The following is a 17,794-nucleotide window of genomic DNA, read 5'->3' as shown; positions in this document are numbered from 1 at the left end:
ATTCCAAGATATTAATTAAATCTGAGGTATTGCAAAACTTACTTCACAGCAAAGGAACAAAAATGCCGCTGCAAACGAGGATTAATGGTAAAGGAACCAGCCGATGGATTCATACACGATACAAATTGGCAATTGTGAATATCCCGTAGGGTCATTTTGACACGATCATACCAATGGCGATAATCCATAAATTGACGTATCAATGTGTGGGGTTGTACAGTACCATATTTATCCACCTCAGGCATATTCATGTCATCAACGAAGTACAGCATACGCTTATTACCCTGTGGCCCGTAATTTCGTCCAGCTTTCTTTTCCAAAGGTTTCTCCAATATTCGTTGTAACATTTCAGAGGTGGTATAGAAATTGAATGGTACATTCGTCACTGCATATTTCTCTGTGGGCAGTGAATTCAATTTCGAGTTCATAATAATTGTTTTTCCCGAACCAGGAGCACCAATTAACATTATAGGATAATTATCTTCGATTAGGACATCCATAAAGTAACGCAGTCGCGTTGTCTCTGAGGTGTGGACCAAATTTGCCTGCAATGGCACATCGGGGTCTAATTCAAAACTGGGCACCAAATCAGTCCAGGGTCGGAATTTCTTGGTATTATGATCAACATAGTAGGAAAATATAGTTCCCGCCTCCGGAAATTTAACAGTTTTGAATTCATTTGTAAACCACTTATGGAACTCATTACGCCAATCGATAATTTGATCTTGAAACAGTGTGGATCCGAAACCCCAAATGACACAGAATACAAAATATATTTCATACCAATCCTTGGGACAATCGGCAGGGACATTTTGTGGTGTCAGCATACTTTGCAATAGGAAGCAGGTCATTTGTAGCATGGCAATATCGGAAATGGGTGTGATTTTCTTAAAACGCACCCGAAAAGCATCCAACATGGGTGGTATGTATTTGTCGAAGAGCACATTCAGAGTGGCCACTTCGGAGGGATTACTACGCGTATTCAGCCATGACAATATGAATGGTGTCCAGCCCAAATCTTGGGGATTTATATACAAAATACCAGCCCGCGACACAGTGGCTGGTGTGGCCGACTTCAAGTTCGCTATTTCGAATAGCAAACGCATTTCCTTGGTCAAGGCAATGCGTTCGTTGCTGGCCAATGTCAAGACTTTATTATCATCCATTACCGTATTCAAACTTTCTATCCACATGGGATCTATGTCACCATCCAAAACAATCCATTTGGGTCCAGTACCACCCAAGTTCGCCTGGTCACGCATTGTTATGGAAAATAGACCATCTTTCCATTCACGTGTTGCTTGATTTACAACACCAAAAAGTTCATCATTTGTCACGGCTTTGGGATTGATGTCGTTATAGTGCGGCTTCCGCTTTTGATTGGCATACGTTTTATTTAAAGTTTTCCACACCTCAGATTTGCCAGTACCAGCGAAACCGATGACAAACACCGAATGCCGCACAGCAAACAACTCTTCCAATTGTACAATTTTCAAAACAAAACCATCATCAGGTTGTAATTTTAAATCTATGGCGGATTGTTTAATAACAGCCTCAAATTGAAGATTTCGTTTACGCGGTACATCCAGAGCGGGGAAAAGATCACCAATAAGACCCATAAAAACAGGCAAATCATCGGTGACAATTTTCGGTATGTTAAAATCACGCAAAGCTCTCATTAGTACTTGATCTTCTGGGCGATGACGATCATCACGCTGAAAGGAAGAGTTGAAACAAACATAAAATCTTTATAAAATCTTTGTTTTATTTTCTGAAATGTTCGTCATAGACCAACTTAGTTTTTTATGGAAAAATAAATTAGCCAAGCCCATTTTAACTCCCACATACATACATATTTTGTTGAATTTCGGAGGGTATCTCCCCTATACCCCATATTTGCAATAATTGCAAATGTATCGGTTTGAAATTTAATTTTTAAGTGTTCGTCATAGGTACGGTGACCAGTATTTTGGATGAAAATAGAGTACACATACGAGGGCTAATAAATAAGTTTCTGTTGTTGCTATGCGCCATTTAACATTTCCATAGGAAAGTTTGACATTGTTTAACGTAAACATACTCAGTATTTGAAAATCAATTTGCTATAAAAATGGAATTTTCTTTTGAACATTTTCCTCCGATTATTTTTCACAAATTTCGTCGTGGATTATCACGGCAAAAGTGCATCTATGAACTTAATATTTTGTATGGCGATGAAGCACAATCCCATAGCACTGTAAACAAGTAAGACCGGCGTTAAGTTCGGCCGGGCCGAATTTGTTATAACCTCCACCACAAGTTGTATTAAAGTAAAATGGAATAATTAGTTTCCTTTCGTGTATGAAGAAGACTTAATACTAAATTTCAGCAATTTCGGTAAAACAATGTGAGGCACCATTCTATGGGGGCTATATCAAAACATCGATCTGTACTTAAAAATTTCTGACGGAAAGTGTTTAGGCTCAAAGAAGACTAAATACCAAATTTCCTATATTTCCCTCCATATGGTGGAGGGTATAAAAACCTGTTTAATGAAGTAATTCGTGGTCTTCGCTCGTTCAACGACAAAGGTAGTGAAGCTCGTCCAAAAACGGCGGTTTTTTCCGAAAAGATTGAAGCAGTGCCTGAAATGATACTGTAAGCTCGCCATGATAGAGGCATCCTTGGACATTTCTTCCACCAGCTTACATGCATGAACACCTGACCGCAAAAAGGATTGCTCTCGTTGAAATTTTTAAAAACTACGGTCGCGGTGCCTCAAAATATGTACGTTAAAAAGTCATTACCAAATAATAATAAAATTATAGTACTTCTTGGTAGTCGTAACTACTTACAAAACCACCTGTTAAGACATTATTTTCACAAGGGCATATCGCACTGAATAACTAGTTATTCTATGGCCACTAGGAGTAGAAAAATAAGCTAAAAAACATATATATTTTCTATTTTTAGAACAGTTGAGGTGGAATTTGTTTTCAATTTCAACACACTTCATATTTTATTTTATTTGCTCTCTGCTGGATTTGATCATGGAAACTTCTGATTTTTAGGCCAACACACTACACACTGTGCCATTCGTACGCCCATTAAGGTTTGTTTAAACGCTTACATGTGCACCACCAACACAATACTCGGATTTGAATTCGGACATACACGCTCTGTGCCACCGTACTCATTACTTAGTAAGGAGTAACATAAGTAGCTTTGCTACTTACTGCTAATGCAGAAATTAGCTTGTTTACATTACTTTGTAATGGGTTATATAATGTCTAAAGGAGGGACAACTGAAAAAAGTGTCAGTCGGCTTTGCCGACAAAGATATACCCTCAGCTTATGTGAATTGAAACTTTCATCTGCGGACAGATCGAATGTATTTAGGGTCTTTTCAGAATTTTGTGGCCCTTTTTGGACATTTGAACTTGTCGACAAAAATGTGGATTAGGAATTAACAGCACTAAGACACAAATGTTGAACTTTTGTGGGGGAGGTATCCTTAGAAAGAACCGATATGGGCCATTTTAGAAGTTAAACTAAATTTTGACAAAATATTAGGAGATCCAAAGTTTGGACCAAATTGGTTACCGCATTCAAGTAATATCGTCCTAGCATTTTAGGATTTAATTTCGAAAGTGTTGCGGAGGAGGTACTTGAAGGAATGGACCAACATAGTCTATTATGGAAGTAGATTTTATTTTGGGAGTCATATCTTTTCGATAGATATCTCGCTCACTAGTCATGGACTAGTCCACGGACTGGCCCACGGAAAATATAATATCGCTGTAAACAGGGCCACAACGAACAGCATCTTCAAACAGACCCTAAACTGCACTCAGACACAAATCTTGAACTCTTGTGTGGGAGGTACCCTAAGAAGAGCTCCGATTTGGGACATTTTAGAAGTTAAAATAAATTTAAACAAAATATTAGGAGATCCAAAGTTTGCTCCAAATTGGTTGCCCCGTTCAAGAGATATCAGGCATACCATTTTAGTGACATTTTTTTTTTGAATTTTGGGGGTAAGTACCGGTAGTTGTGGACCGGTATTGTCCATCTTCCCACTGAAACTAAGTTTGGACAAAATATGACGACGGCCAAATTTTTAGACTAAATTGGTTGATCAGTTCGAGAGTTATTTTGCTCTCCTGCAACTACATATGGTGACATAGGGGTTTTTTACACCGTTCGGGCTGTTTTCACAAGAAGTATTGACCTCCCTTTGAAAAAACTTTTACCGTCCTAATGGAGGCAGCGAATACAAGTTGCTTCAACAAAAATCAAAGTGATTCGAGAACAGGTCTTAAAATGAACATGTCCGACATTTTGTGTGGGAGGTACCCGAAGGATTGAACAAATATAAACCGTATTCGAACCTGATCTATATCTGGTAGATATATTAGGATGTGTAAAGTATGGACTAAATCGATCACTCCCTTCAAGGGTTGTCGTCCGCACAAATTTTCCGAACATTTTCGAACATTTGTGAGGGAGGTACCTGAAGGAGTGGACCGATATGGCTTATCTTCCAAAGTAAACTAAATTTGGACAAAGAATTACTAAGGCCAAATTTTGGACCGAATCGGCAGATCCGTTCAAGAGTTATCTTGCGCTCCAACCACTACACACGGTGTCATAGGGTTTTTTTCACCTTTCAGATTTTTTTCTCAAAAAGTATGGACTTGCCCCTGATGAAATTTGTATCGTCGTATGGTGGGAAGGGAATACAATTTGTTGCAACAAAAATCAAAGCAATTCGAGAGCAGGTCCTAAAGTGAACTTTTCCCAAATTTTGTGTGGGAGTTACCCGAAGGCGTTGACCGATTGAGTCCATATTGGAACCTCATTAAGTTTGGTAGAAATTTCACGATGTGCAAAGTATGAACCGAATCGGTTACTCCCTTCAAGAGTTATCGTGCGCAAAAATTTTCCGAACATTTTCGAACTTTCGTGCGGGAGGTACCGGAAGGAGTGGACTGATATAACCCATATTCGAACTTAAACTAAGTTTGGACAAAATATTGCGAAAGCCAAATTTTGGACCAAATCGGTTCATCCTCCAAACTCCAAACTGTCTGAAACACATTTCGTCCAAACATACTTGGGTTCTAAAACCATTGTTTCGATGAGGCACATTTTGCCCGTTGGACATACCCTCGTTAGCACAAATGCTGAGGGTATAAAAAAAGATGGAAAACATCTGCCATAGTATCTTCATATATAAAAGAGTTTAGTGATGAGTAAGTGATTGACAGATCAACGGCTGGGTTTTTAGAAAATCGAACGGATAGAATTGGAATTCTGAAATTTGGAATTAAGATTACTGTTAAAGCGAAGTTATGTGTACGAAAAATACTAAATAGCACTAAGTTTGATAGAGTTTGGTATTGGACGAACAGATACAGCTAGAATCCTGAGATTTGGAGTTAAAATTGCGTCCATAAATATAGGAAATAATTTTAACGGTACTCAATTCGTTATTGGGTTGTGGGACAGAGCTGGAACCAGAATATTTTGAGTTTGTGTGAGTATTGGTGTGCAACGTTGGTATACAGGCGTGTTTTAAGAAATACGTACCATAACTTCACGAAAAATACCTAAGCGGTCTAAATGTTGTATAGGAACAGAGCTGGAAATCGAAATTTTTTTCAATGTTGGTATGTGGGGTTAAGATATGGATATGACTTTGGAAATGCATACTATGAAAAGTACTAAATGGTACATAATTTAGTACAATTTGTTATTGTGTATAGGGGTTAGGAGGTATTTTGAAATATTAGGTAGAGGTTTCAGAAAATCGTATTAATTTATTTATATGTAAAGTTTGTACTATAAAAGGTTTTGGAGGAACAGATAAAGCTGTAAATGAGAATCGCGGTTGATATAAGAAGATAAATTTTTATGGTTATAACAAGGTGAAATGCGTACAAATTCTGAAATTTGACCTAGTATACGGCTACGAAAAGTACTAAATGGTACTAAAAGTGGTATTGGGCTTATTTTTTTACAAGAAAGTTTTACTTTCGGATGAAAGAAAGCCCTTAATTAAAATGCCTAAACAAATTTGGCTCGCTGTATGGTTGATTTTTTTTTTTTTTTTTGAAAATCGAACTAAAGTCGTACGAACCGTATTTAAATAAAAATAAATATTGGTTAGAATTGGTATTAGTACAACAAAAAATTCAATGTTCACAATTTCCATATAAAATATTGTTTATTTGGTTTTTCAAAATAGGCTTAATCCCATAGTCGTTGTTTAAATATTTTATTAAAACAACTATAATTTATTAGGGCGAAAAAATTTGTGATGTTTGGTGAGGCAGTTTCAGATCTCGCCACAGATCATCAGTTCCCAGTTCCCAGTTTTTATACCCAAGTGTCAATTACCTTACCCTTGGTAAACATCGCCAATTTTTTCCCACTAATAAATTATAGTTGTTTTAATAAAATATTAAACCAACGACTATGGGATTAAGCCTGACTATTTGGAAAAACAAAATAGAAGTCGTCATCCCAAATAAAAACGCCAACCCTCCTAATTGTTTATTTGTTTTTTATATCCTATATCTAGTTTGTAATAGAGCACTGATAACCCTGTCAAGTCCTGTCATTGTAATATGCCTGATGATCGGACTTAACCACCCGTGAAACGCAGCATAATGGTTGAATGTGTGTGACTTTGGTGGACTTCTTATTTTTCAATGCATTTCTTAAATAAAAAATAAAATATAAAATATGAATAAATATAAATAAATATAAAATTAAAATATAAGAGTCAACATATTCTACGAACCTGTTGGTATGTCGTAGTTTTTTTGTGAATGGATTACTGGGCTGCTCTTTCATCAGAAGTTTTAATCGTTCTTAACAGTAAAGTTATAAGTGCATCTTTACCGAGTATTGGAGAAAGACCACCAACGTTATAATTTAGGGTATTTTGTGAAAGATAAAGATGAAAAAGAAAGCAATTTGAGTCCGAGACTTTGCCTTCTTGAAATTAATTAGGACTATTGATTGGTAAAAAGCATCCCTCCAACTTAAATGATTAATACTTTTCCAGTCTACCCAATTTTCAATAGAAAAATACAGTAAGCAACTAACAAGTGAGAAAAGAGTTTCACTTCCCTGTGTTGTTGCATCTCACACATATGTATGTATGCATGAAAATACCCAGCAAACCAAATCGGAACGAAATTCGGACACTACGTCCGATGTCGGATCGGAAATTGTGACGATATCTTAAAGAAAGTTGTATGAAGTGGTTGCCATAATTTCGGATCAAAATCGGATCGATTTCTGCCCGATTTCGGAACGTTGGATATTTGGAAAAGAAAATTATTTTTCCGAATTTTCGTACAGATTTCTGAAAGAAAAAAAATTCTCTGACGCATTTTTGACAATTTTTTCTTTGTTTTTTTTTAGTGGAAGATTGTAATTTCACACCCTGTCTAATGACTTATTATTTTGTAGTTTTGGTAGAACAATGCAAACTTTGTATACGAATATGTTGCATTTATATTTAAATATTTTAATTGTATATGGGAATTTTATAACCAACCACTTTGTTTTTCGACAACAAACTTAAATGAAAGCAACCCCTTGTTGTTAGTTGTTACATAGAAAGATCTCCATTTCTCTCTTCATTCACTTGTTTGCGCCATCTATTCCTTGGCCTGTCAATTCTGCGTGCACCGCCAAGCGGTCTGTATTTATACGCCTTTTTAGCAGGTTCATCATCGCTCATTCTTATGATATGGCCTAGCCAACGAAATCGTTGCATCTCGATACGTTTAACTATATTGTTGTCGTTTTGAATAGCAGATACAGCTCGTGGTTCATGCGACGTCGATATTCACCGTCAACGCAGATTGGTCCATACATCTTTCGAATAAATTTTCTCTCAAACACACCAAGAACTGCTTTTTCTGCTGGCGCATGTACCCAGGCTTCGCAACCATATATCAGCACGGGTAGTATCAGTGTTTTGTAAAGCGTTATTTTTGTTCGAAGAGATGTGACTTTGTTTTTAAACTGTTTACTTAAGCCAAAGTAGCATATATTGGCCAATACAATTCTTCGTTTTATTTCACAACTGATGTTATTTGTTGCGTTTACGGCGGTGCCGAGGTAGACGAAGTCTTTTACTACCTCAAAATTATAAGAGCCAACTTCAACACTTGGTCCGAGCTCTATGGACCCATTGCGCGCCGACACGATCATTCAGATTCTCCTTCGACCTTCCTAAAGTTATCAGTTACTTATTTTACTGATCGTGCCATGATGTCCATATCATCAGCATAAGCCAGTAACATGTGGCTAGTGGTGTAGATTGTGCCACTTCTTTTGACCTTTGCCTCTCGTATAACCTTTTCCAGCGGGCTGTTGAAGAGATCACACGAAAGGCTGTCACCTCGTCTGAAACCTCTTTTGGTACAAAACTCTTCGGAGAGGTTCTTTCCTATATTAACTGAAGCTCTAGTGTCAGTTAAAGTCATTTTACAAAGCCGAATGAGCTTTGCGGGGATACCAAATTAAAATAGCTTGGAATACCTTTGAACGTAGTGGGCTGTCGAAGGCTGCTTTATAATCGACAAAAAGATGGTAGGTGTCGATCTACATCTCTTGGGTCTTCTCCAGGATTTGCCGCAGGGTAAATATCTGGTCAATGGTGGACTTGCCAGGTCTAAAGACGCATTGGTATGGTCCAATTATCTCTTTGACCATATGCCTTAGTCGTTCGCACAATATCCCTGACACGATCTTTTAGGCAATCGGGAGCTGACGTATGCCCCTTTAGTTAGAGTATACAGTCTTATCTCCTTTCTTGTGGACGGGGAACAGGATACTCAGGTTCCAATCGTCGGGTACTCGTTCTTCCTCCCAGATGGTGCTTACTAGCTGATGAATACCCTTATCAGCGTGTCGCCTCCGTTTTTGAACAGCTCGGCTGGTAAGCCATTGGATCTTGCTGCCTTATTATTCTTCAGCCGGTTTATTGCTGTCTTTACCTTATCTTGGCTGGGCGGTATACCTTCAATATCACCTTCTGGTATTTGATCTGTGGTATCATCGCCTTCTTCGCTGCTATTGGATACCAACAGGTTTGAAAAATGTTTTTTCCACATCCTGAGCACACTATCTGTATCAGTTACCAAATTATGTTGCTGGTCTCTACCTGTACTAAAACCATCAGTTTGATGCTTCACTCTTTGGTAGAATTTTCGGACTTCATTCTGGCTCCTGTACATCTCGAATTTTTCACACTACCGCTTTTTCATCTCTCTATTTGTCCTGCGGAAAAGACGTTTCTCCTCTCTTCTTTTCTCCCCATACCTCTCTCGTGCGCTATGCGTTGCTACGGATTGTAAAGTAGCCCTATATGCCGCATTTTTCTCTTCGGTAGCATCACGACACACCTGATCATACCATGGATTGCTTGGTGGAGGTCTCTGGTATCCAAGTATGGATTTTGCGGCTGTTTGCATGGTGTGGGCAATGCTTTGCCATTGCGCTGATATGTTATCGGGATGAGGAGTGCTTTGATTAAGCAGTTGGGCCAGTTGAGTGGAATATGCTGTGGCTATCTGTAGTGATTGCAGCTTACCGATGTCCAACTTCGGTGTTGTGTCTGTTCGTACTTTGTTTGCTACGTTTATCCGGGTGTGTACCTCTGCTGCAACAAGGTAGAGTGGTCAGAGTCTATGTTTGCTCCTCGGAACGAACGCACATCCAACACGCTCGATGAATGTCTTCCATCTATCAATTTGATTTCTTGTTTTCTGATCTGGAGAAAGTCAGGTGCCCTTATGGATGTCGAGATGTTTAAATCTGGTGCTGCTAACTACCATGTTTTTTCCGCTGCGAAGTCTATCAGCCTCATACCATTGCCAGATGTTTCATTGTGGAGACTGAATTTTCCGACTGTTGGGCCAAAGATATTTTCCTTTCCAATATTGGCATTAAAATCGCCTAGAATAATTTTAATGTCATGGGCAGTACAACGGTCACATGTTTCTTCTAAGCGCTCGTAAAATATATCTTTGGTCTGTTCGTCCTTGTCTTCGGTGGAAGCATGAGCGCAAATAAAGCAGATGTTGACGAATTTTGCTGTTATTCGAATTGCAGCGAGTCTTTCATTCACTGGTGTGAATCTGGAGACCAGGTGTTTAACCTCCGACCAACTACAAATCCGCAACCAAACTCATGCTTTATGTCATGACAGCTATAATACAGTGCGTCACCTTTAGGTGTTGTTGTGCCGCCTTTCCCATTCCATCGTATTTCCTGTATGGCGGTAATGTCGGCCTTGTACTTTTCAAGTACATCTGCCAATGCGAAAACTGCACCTACTCTATAAAGAGTGCGAACACTCCAGGTGCAGATTCGCAGATCTTGGTGCTTAAAACGTTTGAGGGGGTCGTCAACTTTAGAGGGATTTTTTTCATTTCTTTTTTCATAGTATGCTGCTTTTTTCTAGGGGAGGGTTACTAACCCGGGTTACTGCGCGGCACATGTTAGCTCACTACCTTTAACGGATGTTAAAGGAAGCTACCCAGAGTGATACCATGGGGAGGTCAGTGTCCACTGGAGATGAGAGAGGGACCAAGATAAATTCTGGACTTTGCCATGTTAAAGCCGGTCCGGACCGTTCCTTGGTATCTTTCATCCCCTACGTCATATTGGTATATTCGAAGTTATTTCAGTTCCGATATTCGCTCAGAATTCGTAATGAAATCTGAACGAATTACCCTACGAAAAACCGTATAGAAATCGTAACGAAATCCGAACGAATTTGCTTCCGCAATTCTTCACATGTGTCGGACATCCGTCATTTGGTTTGCTGGGTAAGAACGTACGTTCATAATAGCTAAATGTGCAAGCATTTAAACAACTGTTTTCGTTCCAACAGCTGTACGTGTTTCCGATAAGACTTACATTGCTCTTATGTTGGCCATGTGTATAGAGTCGTAAGCTGCATATGGAATGGCCAGAGAAAAAAAAACTTACCAATTCGACTACATAGCTACAAGGCCGAACCGACAAAGCAAAAGGAAATGAACGTTAGAACAAAGACGTGCGTGTGTGTGTGTTCGGTACTGATTTAGTGGGTGTTGGTTGTGATAAAGGATTTAGTTCATACTGTCTCTCCCTTTGCAATAATTTACATACATACCCTTAGGGCACCGGCAACAACCAAGACAGATTTGATGGCACGCAAACCCCAATCGTAATGGTCCTGTTTGGATAACAGTTCTCGGCACAACTCGTAGAGGGCAATGAATTTGCGAGCTAGCAAACGTGCCTCCTGGAAACCTTCAGCAACCAACATAATTTCACTGATTAAGGCAAAGTCAGGCACAACCATGGCACAAGGTCGATACAAAGCTTTTAAGTTTTCGGGCAGTTCAGCACGTCCAGCATAGCCAGGATTCATGGTGATGAACATGCCCACCGTGGCACGTAGAACAATAATTTCACCCAAGAAGTTGAACATTAACTTTTTGGCTTTAATGGCATCCTGAATGCATTTAACTTGGACGGCAACAACGGACAGGACTTCGACGGAGATGCGATTGAATTCATCGAAACAACCCCAGGCACCGGTTTGGGCTAGACCTTTGTGTATATCACCAATGGATTTGTAATCCATTTGTTCGGAACAATTGAAGACATAGACCATCATGCCAAGGGCCCGGCCTAAATCTTTGGTCGTTTCGGTTTTCCCCGTACCAGCAGGGCCGGCTGGGGCACCACCCATTATGAGATGCAGCGACTGTGTTAAGGTGATGTAACAACGATCGGTGAGGGGTGTTATCACCAAGCGAGGAGTGTTTCCCAAATATTCATAATCATATTGGAATTGGGCATCACAAATGTTGGCAAAACAATCATCAAATTTGGTGTCCCAACGGTGGCGCAGCTGAGACTGCCATTGAAATGCTGTAACCACCTCTACCTTGGCTGCAATAATTTTCGCCACCACATCTCGACTGTGGACATCAATGGTACAGATGGTACAGATTTTTTGACGATCGGCAGCTGTGAGATCTCCCAGCAAAAGATTGATAAGATGATTCAATTGCATCACTTGTTTTTTGTTGTAATCTTTGAGGGCATTCTCGTAGCGTTGTTGGACCTTGGCAAAGGCATCATTTGTCTCCGTGGTCCACCATATTTGGGTGGTAACTAATGCTGGCTGAGCAGGCCAATCGAAAATCCATTGATGTCGTGGTTTATCCTCATATGAAATGACGGCTCGACGAAACTGATCACGTAAGGTGTCGCGCATTTTGTCCGTAACACGATTTAGCCACACCTCAACCTTGCCACTGCAATCACAATTCTCCAGGAAGGGTACATATTCCTCATGTTCCTTGGCCACCATGCCACGGGCTAATTTGGTATTGGGTATAAGGGTCAGGGAACCCATTGAATCGTAAAGTTTGGTTAAATGTTTGCACACCATTTTGGGATTATTGCCATTGGAGAGAATATCCAAAAGATCTGCCGAAGATACAAAATAAAATCTTGGATACGCCAAGCGTTTTGTTTCCAAATAGTCATTTAGGGCCTTTTCACACAGCAGTAGCAGTTTCAGTAATTGTTCCAAATTGTCATAGAGTTTACTGCCTGCACGATTGGTGGATCTCACAACATTACGATCGGTATTCATTTGGGCCAATAACGTCTTGAATTCACGATCAATAAAATCAAAACGTTTCGAATCTTCCGGCAACTGGGAACGTATATCTTCTGAACCAATAAAAATGCTCTCCAAATAAACCCATTTACGTTGTACCTCAAACCATGAACCAATAATTTGATCAGCATTGGATAGCTTATGCTGCCAATTGTTAACTTCGGTTTGGAAATAACCCACAAACTTCGACGAGGCCATATTCTGCAGTTGTACTTGATTCTCTTCGAGAGTTTCAATCATTTCTTCACTGGCCTTCAGCAACTTAATGGCCGTACGATCATGTGGCTCAGTTTGGAATTCCATTGTGGCCCATGTATTGTGAATGTCGCGCAACACCTTTTCCATGGCCATTTCTTTGACCGATTTATCAACAATATTCTTAACCTCTTCTTCATATTCATGCAGATTCAAATCTATTAAATCTTTCAAAGTCGTCGAATCATCCATGCGAAATTTAACACCCGTCGTTTGCATTAGCTGTATCCAATGACGATCACGTATGGCGGGATTTTGTAGCTCTGTCACTGCTCTCAATGAAGTCATGAGATTTTTCAGCGAATTCTCGGTATACAAATATGGTTCCCAGTTGCGCATATCCTTATCCAGTGATCGCAGTTCTCGTCCAAATTTTTTACATTCTTGATCCATAACTTCAATATCGATTTTCTTCCATGGTGTCTTCTTCCAATCTTCAATGGTGGAGGCAATGCTTACATTGAAATCCCACATAATTTTCATTAGTTGCAAATCTCGACGACATCTCTCAATTTTACTCGAATCTGGACCTTGCAACTCGAACAGTAGTGCTGAGCCGTTGAGACTTTGTTGGCGTTCTTCTAGTTCGGTGATTTCTACATCTGCTTCGTCGATCAGTTCATAGACATTGCGACAGGGAACTTGGAAAAACTGCAAAAAAGATATGAGAAGAGTTTTTTGATGACTTTTCAATCACAGAAGGTATTTCAATTTAGATTATATTTTAAAGGTATAGAAGATTAATTATTCTTTTTTATTATTTAGTTCGACCTTTATTTTGATTATTATAAATATATGTTTAAATAAAACCGAGCTCGAGGTCTTTGTTTTTGTTTTTATTTATTATACAAAACAAAACAGATGACAACGATACAAGGTCGACGTTGGTGCTTGGCGATGTTATTGTTATTGTTGTAATAGCTTAAAGTATTATTTATCCTGATGATGTCTTTCGAAGAAAGACGAAATATCGATTTAAATAATAAATAAAAACAACAAAAACAAAGACCTCGAGCTCGGTTTTATTTAAACATATATTTATAATGGTATAGAAGATTTTGAAAACTAAAATAAAACAAGTAAAAAAGTATCAGTCGACTTTGCCGACAGAGATATACCCTCAGCCTATGTGAACTGAAACTTTCATCCACGGATCGAATGTACTTAGGGTCTTTTCAGAATTTTGTGGCCCTTCTTGGACATTTGAACTTGCCGACAAAAATGTAAAGTTCAAAAGTGTTGAAGAAATTGACCGACATAGCCTATTATGAACGTGAATCTTTTTTTCAATATCTTTTCGATAGATATCGCGCCCACTGGTCATTGTATAACCTCTGAACATGGGTCATTTTAGAAGGTAAATTAAATTTGCACAAAATATTAGGACAACCAAATTTTGGACCAAATTGGTTGCCCCGTTCAAGAGATGTCGTGCAAACCATTTTAGTGATATTTTTGAAATATTGGAGGGAAAGTACCGGAAGGTATGGACCGGTATTGTCCATCTGCGAAATAAAACTAAGTTTTGAGAAGATATGACAAAGGCCAAATTTTGGACCAAATCGCTTGATCAGATCGAGAGTTGTCGTAATCTCCATCTACTACATATTGTTACATAGGGGTTTAAAGTGAACTTTCGGGCTGTTTTCTCAAGAAGAATGGACTTGCCCCTGAAAAAACTTTTACCGTTGTAATGGAGGCAGCGAATGCAAGTTGCTTCAACAAAAATCAATATGATTCGAGAGCAGGTCTTAAAGTGAACTTATCTCAAATTTTGTGTGGGAGGTACCCGAAGAAGTGGACAAATATAGTCCATATTCGAACCTGATATATGTCTGTTACATATATTCGGAAGTGTAATGTATGGAGCAAATCGATCACTCCCTTTAAGAGTTATCGTGGGAGGTACCTAAAGGAGTGGACCGATATGGCGTATCTTCGAACATAAATGAAATTCGTACAAAATAATACGAAGACCAAATCCGAATCGGCAAATCCGTTCGAGAGTTATCTTGCGATCCAACCAATACACACGGTGTCACAGGGGCTTTTTGCACCTTTCAGGCTATTTTTTCAGGAAGTATTGACTTGCCCCTTACTTGTATAGGGGGCAATGAATGCAGGTTGCTACAGCAAAAATCAAAGCTATTCGAGAGCAGCTCTTAAACTGAACTTGTAACGTGACAATACTATCACGTACATACATAATACAAGAACACAATACCGGCTACCAGCGGATACACTGCAGACATACTGAACAGCCATTCAATAGGCAGCAGCCACTACATTACATCTGTCTACCTGTTGGATATTAACATGTAACGCAACGGAGAATTCAATTCCAGTGCAATTTCGCCGTAACTATTATGACGCGCACTGCGAATAATTCTCATTCACTCTGTACTCCAGGCCACTAAAGTATTCCAGAATTGCTTGAGAATGGGAGAGCTTACTACTGCAGGGGGTTAGCTACACGGGTTGGAACATAAGACTGTTCTTACTCCGCCAACTTACACTTCGGTGCTAAAGCGTTGGGAATACTTTTTGAGGGCTACCACATTAAGTTGTGGTGGTTGATGCATTTCACAGGTCATTGGTGTCAGCTGTTGCACAGGACCTTCGGGTCAGCTGTTCCACAGGGCATTCGTTCCAGCTGTTCCACTGGGCTTTCGTGCCAGCTGTTCCACAGGGAATTCGTGCCAGCTGTTCCACAGGGCCTTCGGGTCATCTGTTCCACAGGGCATTCGTGCCAGCTGTTCCACAGGGCCCTCGGGTCAGCTGTTTCGTACTTAGCGCATGGTAGACACTAGATCGTAGCCTAGACTAACACCCGAAAATTTACAGCCGAACTCCGAATACCTCGTGGTCCCGAACATCTGCAGACAAACTCCGAATACATCGTGGTCCCGAACATCGACAGCCGAACTCCAAATACCTCGTGGTCCCGAACATCCGCAGCCGAACTCCGAATACATCGTGGCCCCGAACATCGACAGCCGAACTCCGAATACATCGTGGTCCCGAACATCTGCAGCCGAACACCGAAAACACCGAATACATCATCTTCCCGATCATCTGCAGCCGAATACCGATTTCATCGTCTTCCCGATCATCTTCAGCCGAACACCGAATACATCATCATCCCGATCATCTGCAGCCGAATACCGAATTCATCGTCTTCCCGACCATCTACAGCCGAACACCGAACACAAATAACACCGTTTCCCTCGTAGAAGAAGCCGTTAATTCAACACGAGTTCCTCAGCTGTCAAGTCCCAGCGAGTCTGCATAATCCTACGCCAACTATTAATCTAAATATATACCCATTGAATTCATTCTTATCGCATTTAAACACAAGTAGATTGTAAATTAGTATTTTTTCAATAAATCCCCGATCTAGCCCCCAGGAAAGGGAGAATACTAGTCTTCTCATTTCGTAAGGTTTAGTGGGTCCTTATGGACAGGACGCGACTGAGCTTACCCCAGCCGACGAGAAAACCACGTTACAAACTTTTCCGAAATGTTGTGTGGGAGGTACCCGAAGGAGTGGACCGAGAGAGTCCATATTGGAACCTCATCTATATCTGGTAGAAATTCCACGATGTGTTATGTATGGACCAAATCGGTTACTCCCTTTAAGAGTTATCGTGCGAACAAATTTTCTGAGCATTTCCGAAGTTTTGTGGGGTAGGTACCGAAAAAGTAAACCGATATAACCCATCTTCGAACTTAAAATAAGTTTGGACAAAATATTACGATACCCAGAATTTGGTTCCAATCGGTTGGTCCGTTCGAGAGTTACATTGCTAAATCGACTCCAAATTGCCTGAATTTCGTCCAAACATACTTGGGGTCTAAAACCATTATTTTGATGAGGCACATTTTGCTCGTATAAAGTGTATATACCCTCGTTAGCATAAATGCTGAGGGTATAATAAATATGTTGTCACAGCACCCTGATACTAATGTATGTAGCCTACATTTTATCTTAAGACAGTACTTGTGTAGGAGTGTCACACAAAAACAACAACACGAAAAGCAATACCCATGACCATAGATTCTGCACCCGAATTCAGAGCTTGTACTTTTTTTGTTAAAGAAGTGATAAGTAAAAGTTTCAAAATATTACCTTCTTCTTAAGGAATTTCTTGCGATAGTTAGTTGACAAATTGTTACAGAGCAGGATACCCTTCTCTATCAAATCGACTTGATACGATTGTATGGGGGCAATAACTTGTTTTACTGTTGCGGCCAATTTTTTGATCTTAAGCCATTTTTCGGGAAGCTCTGACAGCTACAAGAAATAAAAAGTCTTATTGAAACCAAACCCCGTAAAAATATATTCCACAAAAGCATACCATTAAAAGTTCCGTATCTCTAAATTCATAATTGTAGGTTTTTAATAAATCCACAATTTCCTTAAGAGACTCAAACATGTTGTCATATATAAATTGTTTTTCATTTATGGTATTTAGGACGGACATGATTTGTATAAGACCATCAAAATCATCTTTGTTGAGTTCCATTTTAAGGGCCACATTGGCATCGTCAACAAAATTTGAGAGTTCCTGAAGGAGAATATATATTTCACATATAAATCATATTTTTTTTAATCCCCTACTGGAGAAGTTCCCTTACCAACAATGAATTCCTCACACGATTTATAAGATCCATTTTAAAAAGGCTTATCCATTTGCCCACCTGATTTAGGACAGCAGCCCTGAAACCCTTTTTATTGAGACGCAACCATACGTTGAAATCTTGAAAGGTGTCCCATTTTTGAATTTGAGCTTCCAGGGCAATAAATTTGTCCAGCTAAAATTGGGTAATGAGACCAAAGTGTGG

General features: G+C 39.5%; 1 protein-coding gene across 1 annotated transcript in view; it reads right to left on the bottom strand.

The window, feature by feature from the left end:
- LOC141389569 (dynein beta chain, ciliary-like) overlaps nt 1–17,794 on the bottom strand; it is a 93,927-nt gene that overhangs the window by 34,719 nt on the left and 41,414 nt on the right. Inside the window, exons 12-16 of the mRNA XM_073961275.1 lie at nt 17,588–17,764; nt 17,308–17,517; nt 17,079–17,243; nt 11,168–13,600; nt 43–1,715 (exon numbers count right to left, since the gene is read on the bottom strand). Coding sequence (XP_073817376.1) covers nt 43–1,715; nt 11,168–13,600; nt 17,079–17,243; nt 17,308–17,517; nt 17,588–17,764 — 4,658 coding nt within the window. The remainder of the gene's footprint in view (nt 1–42; nt 1,716–11,167; nt 13,601–17,078; nt 17,244–17,307; nt 17,518–17,587; nt 17,765–17,794) is intronic.

The sequence above is a fragment of the Musca autumnalis genome, unplaced genomic scaffold (assembly GCF_047663935.1).
Source record: "Musca autumnalis isolate F117 unplaced genomic scaffold, ASM4766393v1 scaffold_1, whole genome shotgun sequence".
Classification (NCBI taxonomy): domain Eukaryota; kingdom Metazoa; phylum Arthropoda; class Insecta; order Diptera; family Muscidae; genus Musca; species Musca autumnalis.
Note: the sequence above shows the minus strand (reverse complement) of the source record. Positions and strands in the feature narration are given on the sequence as shown.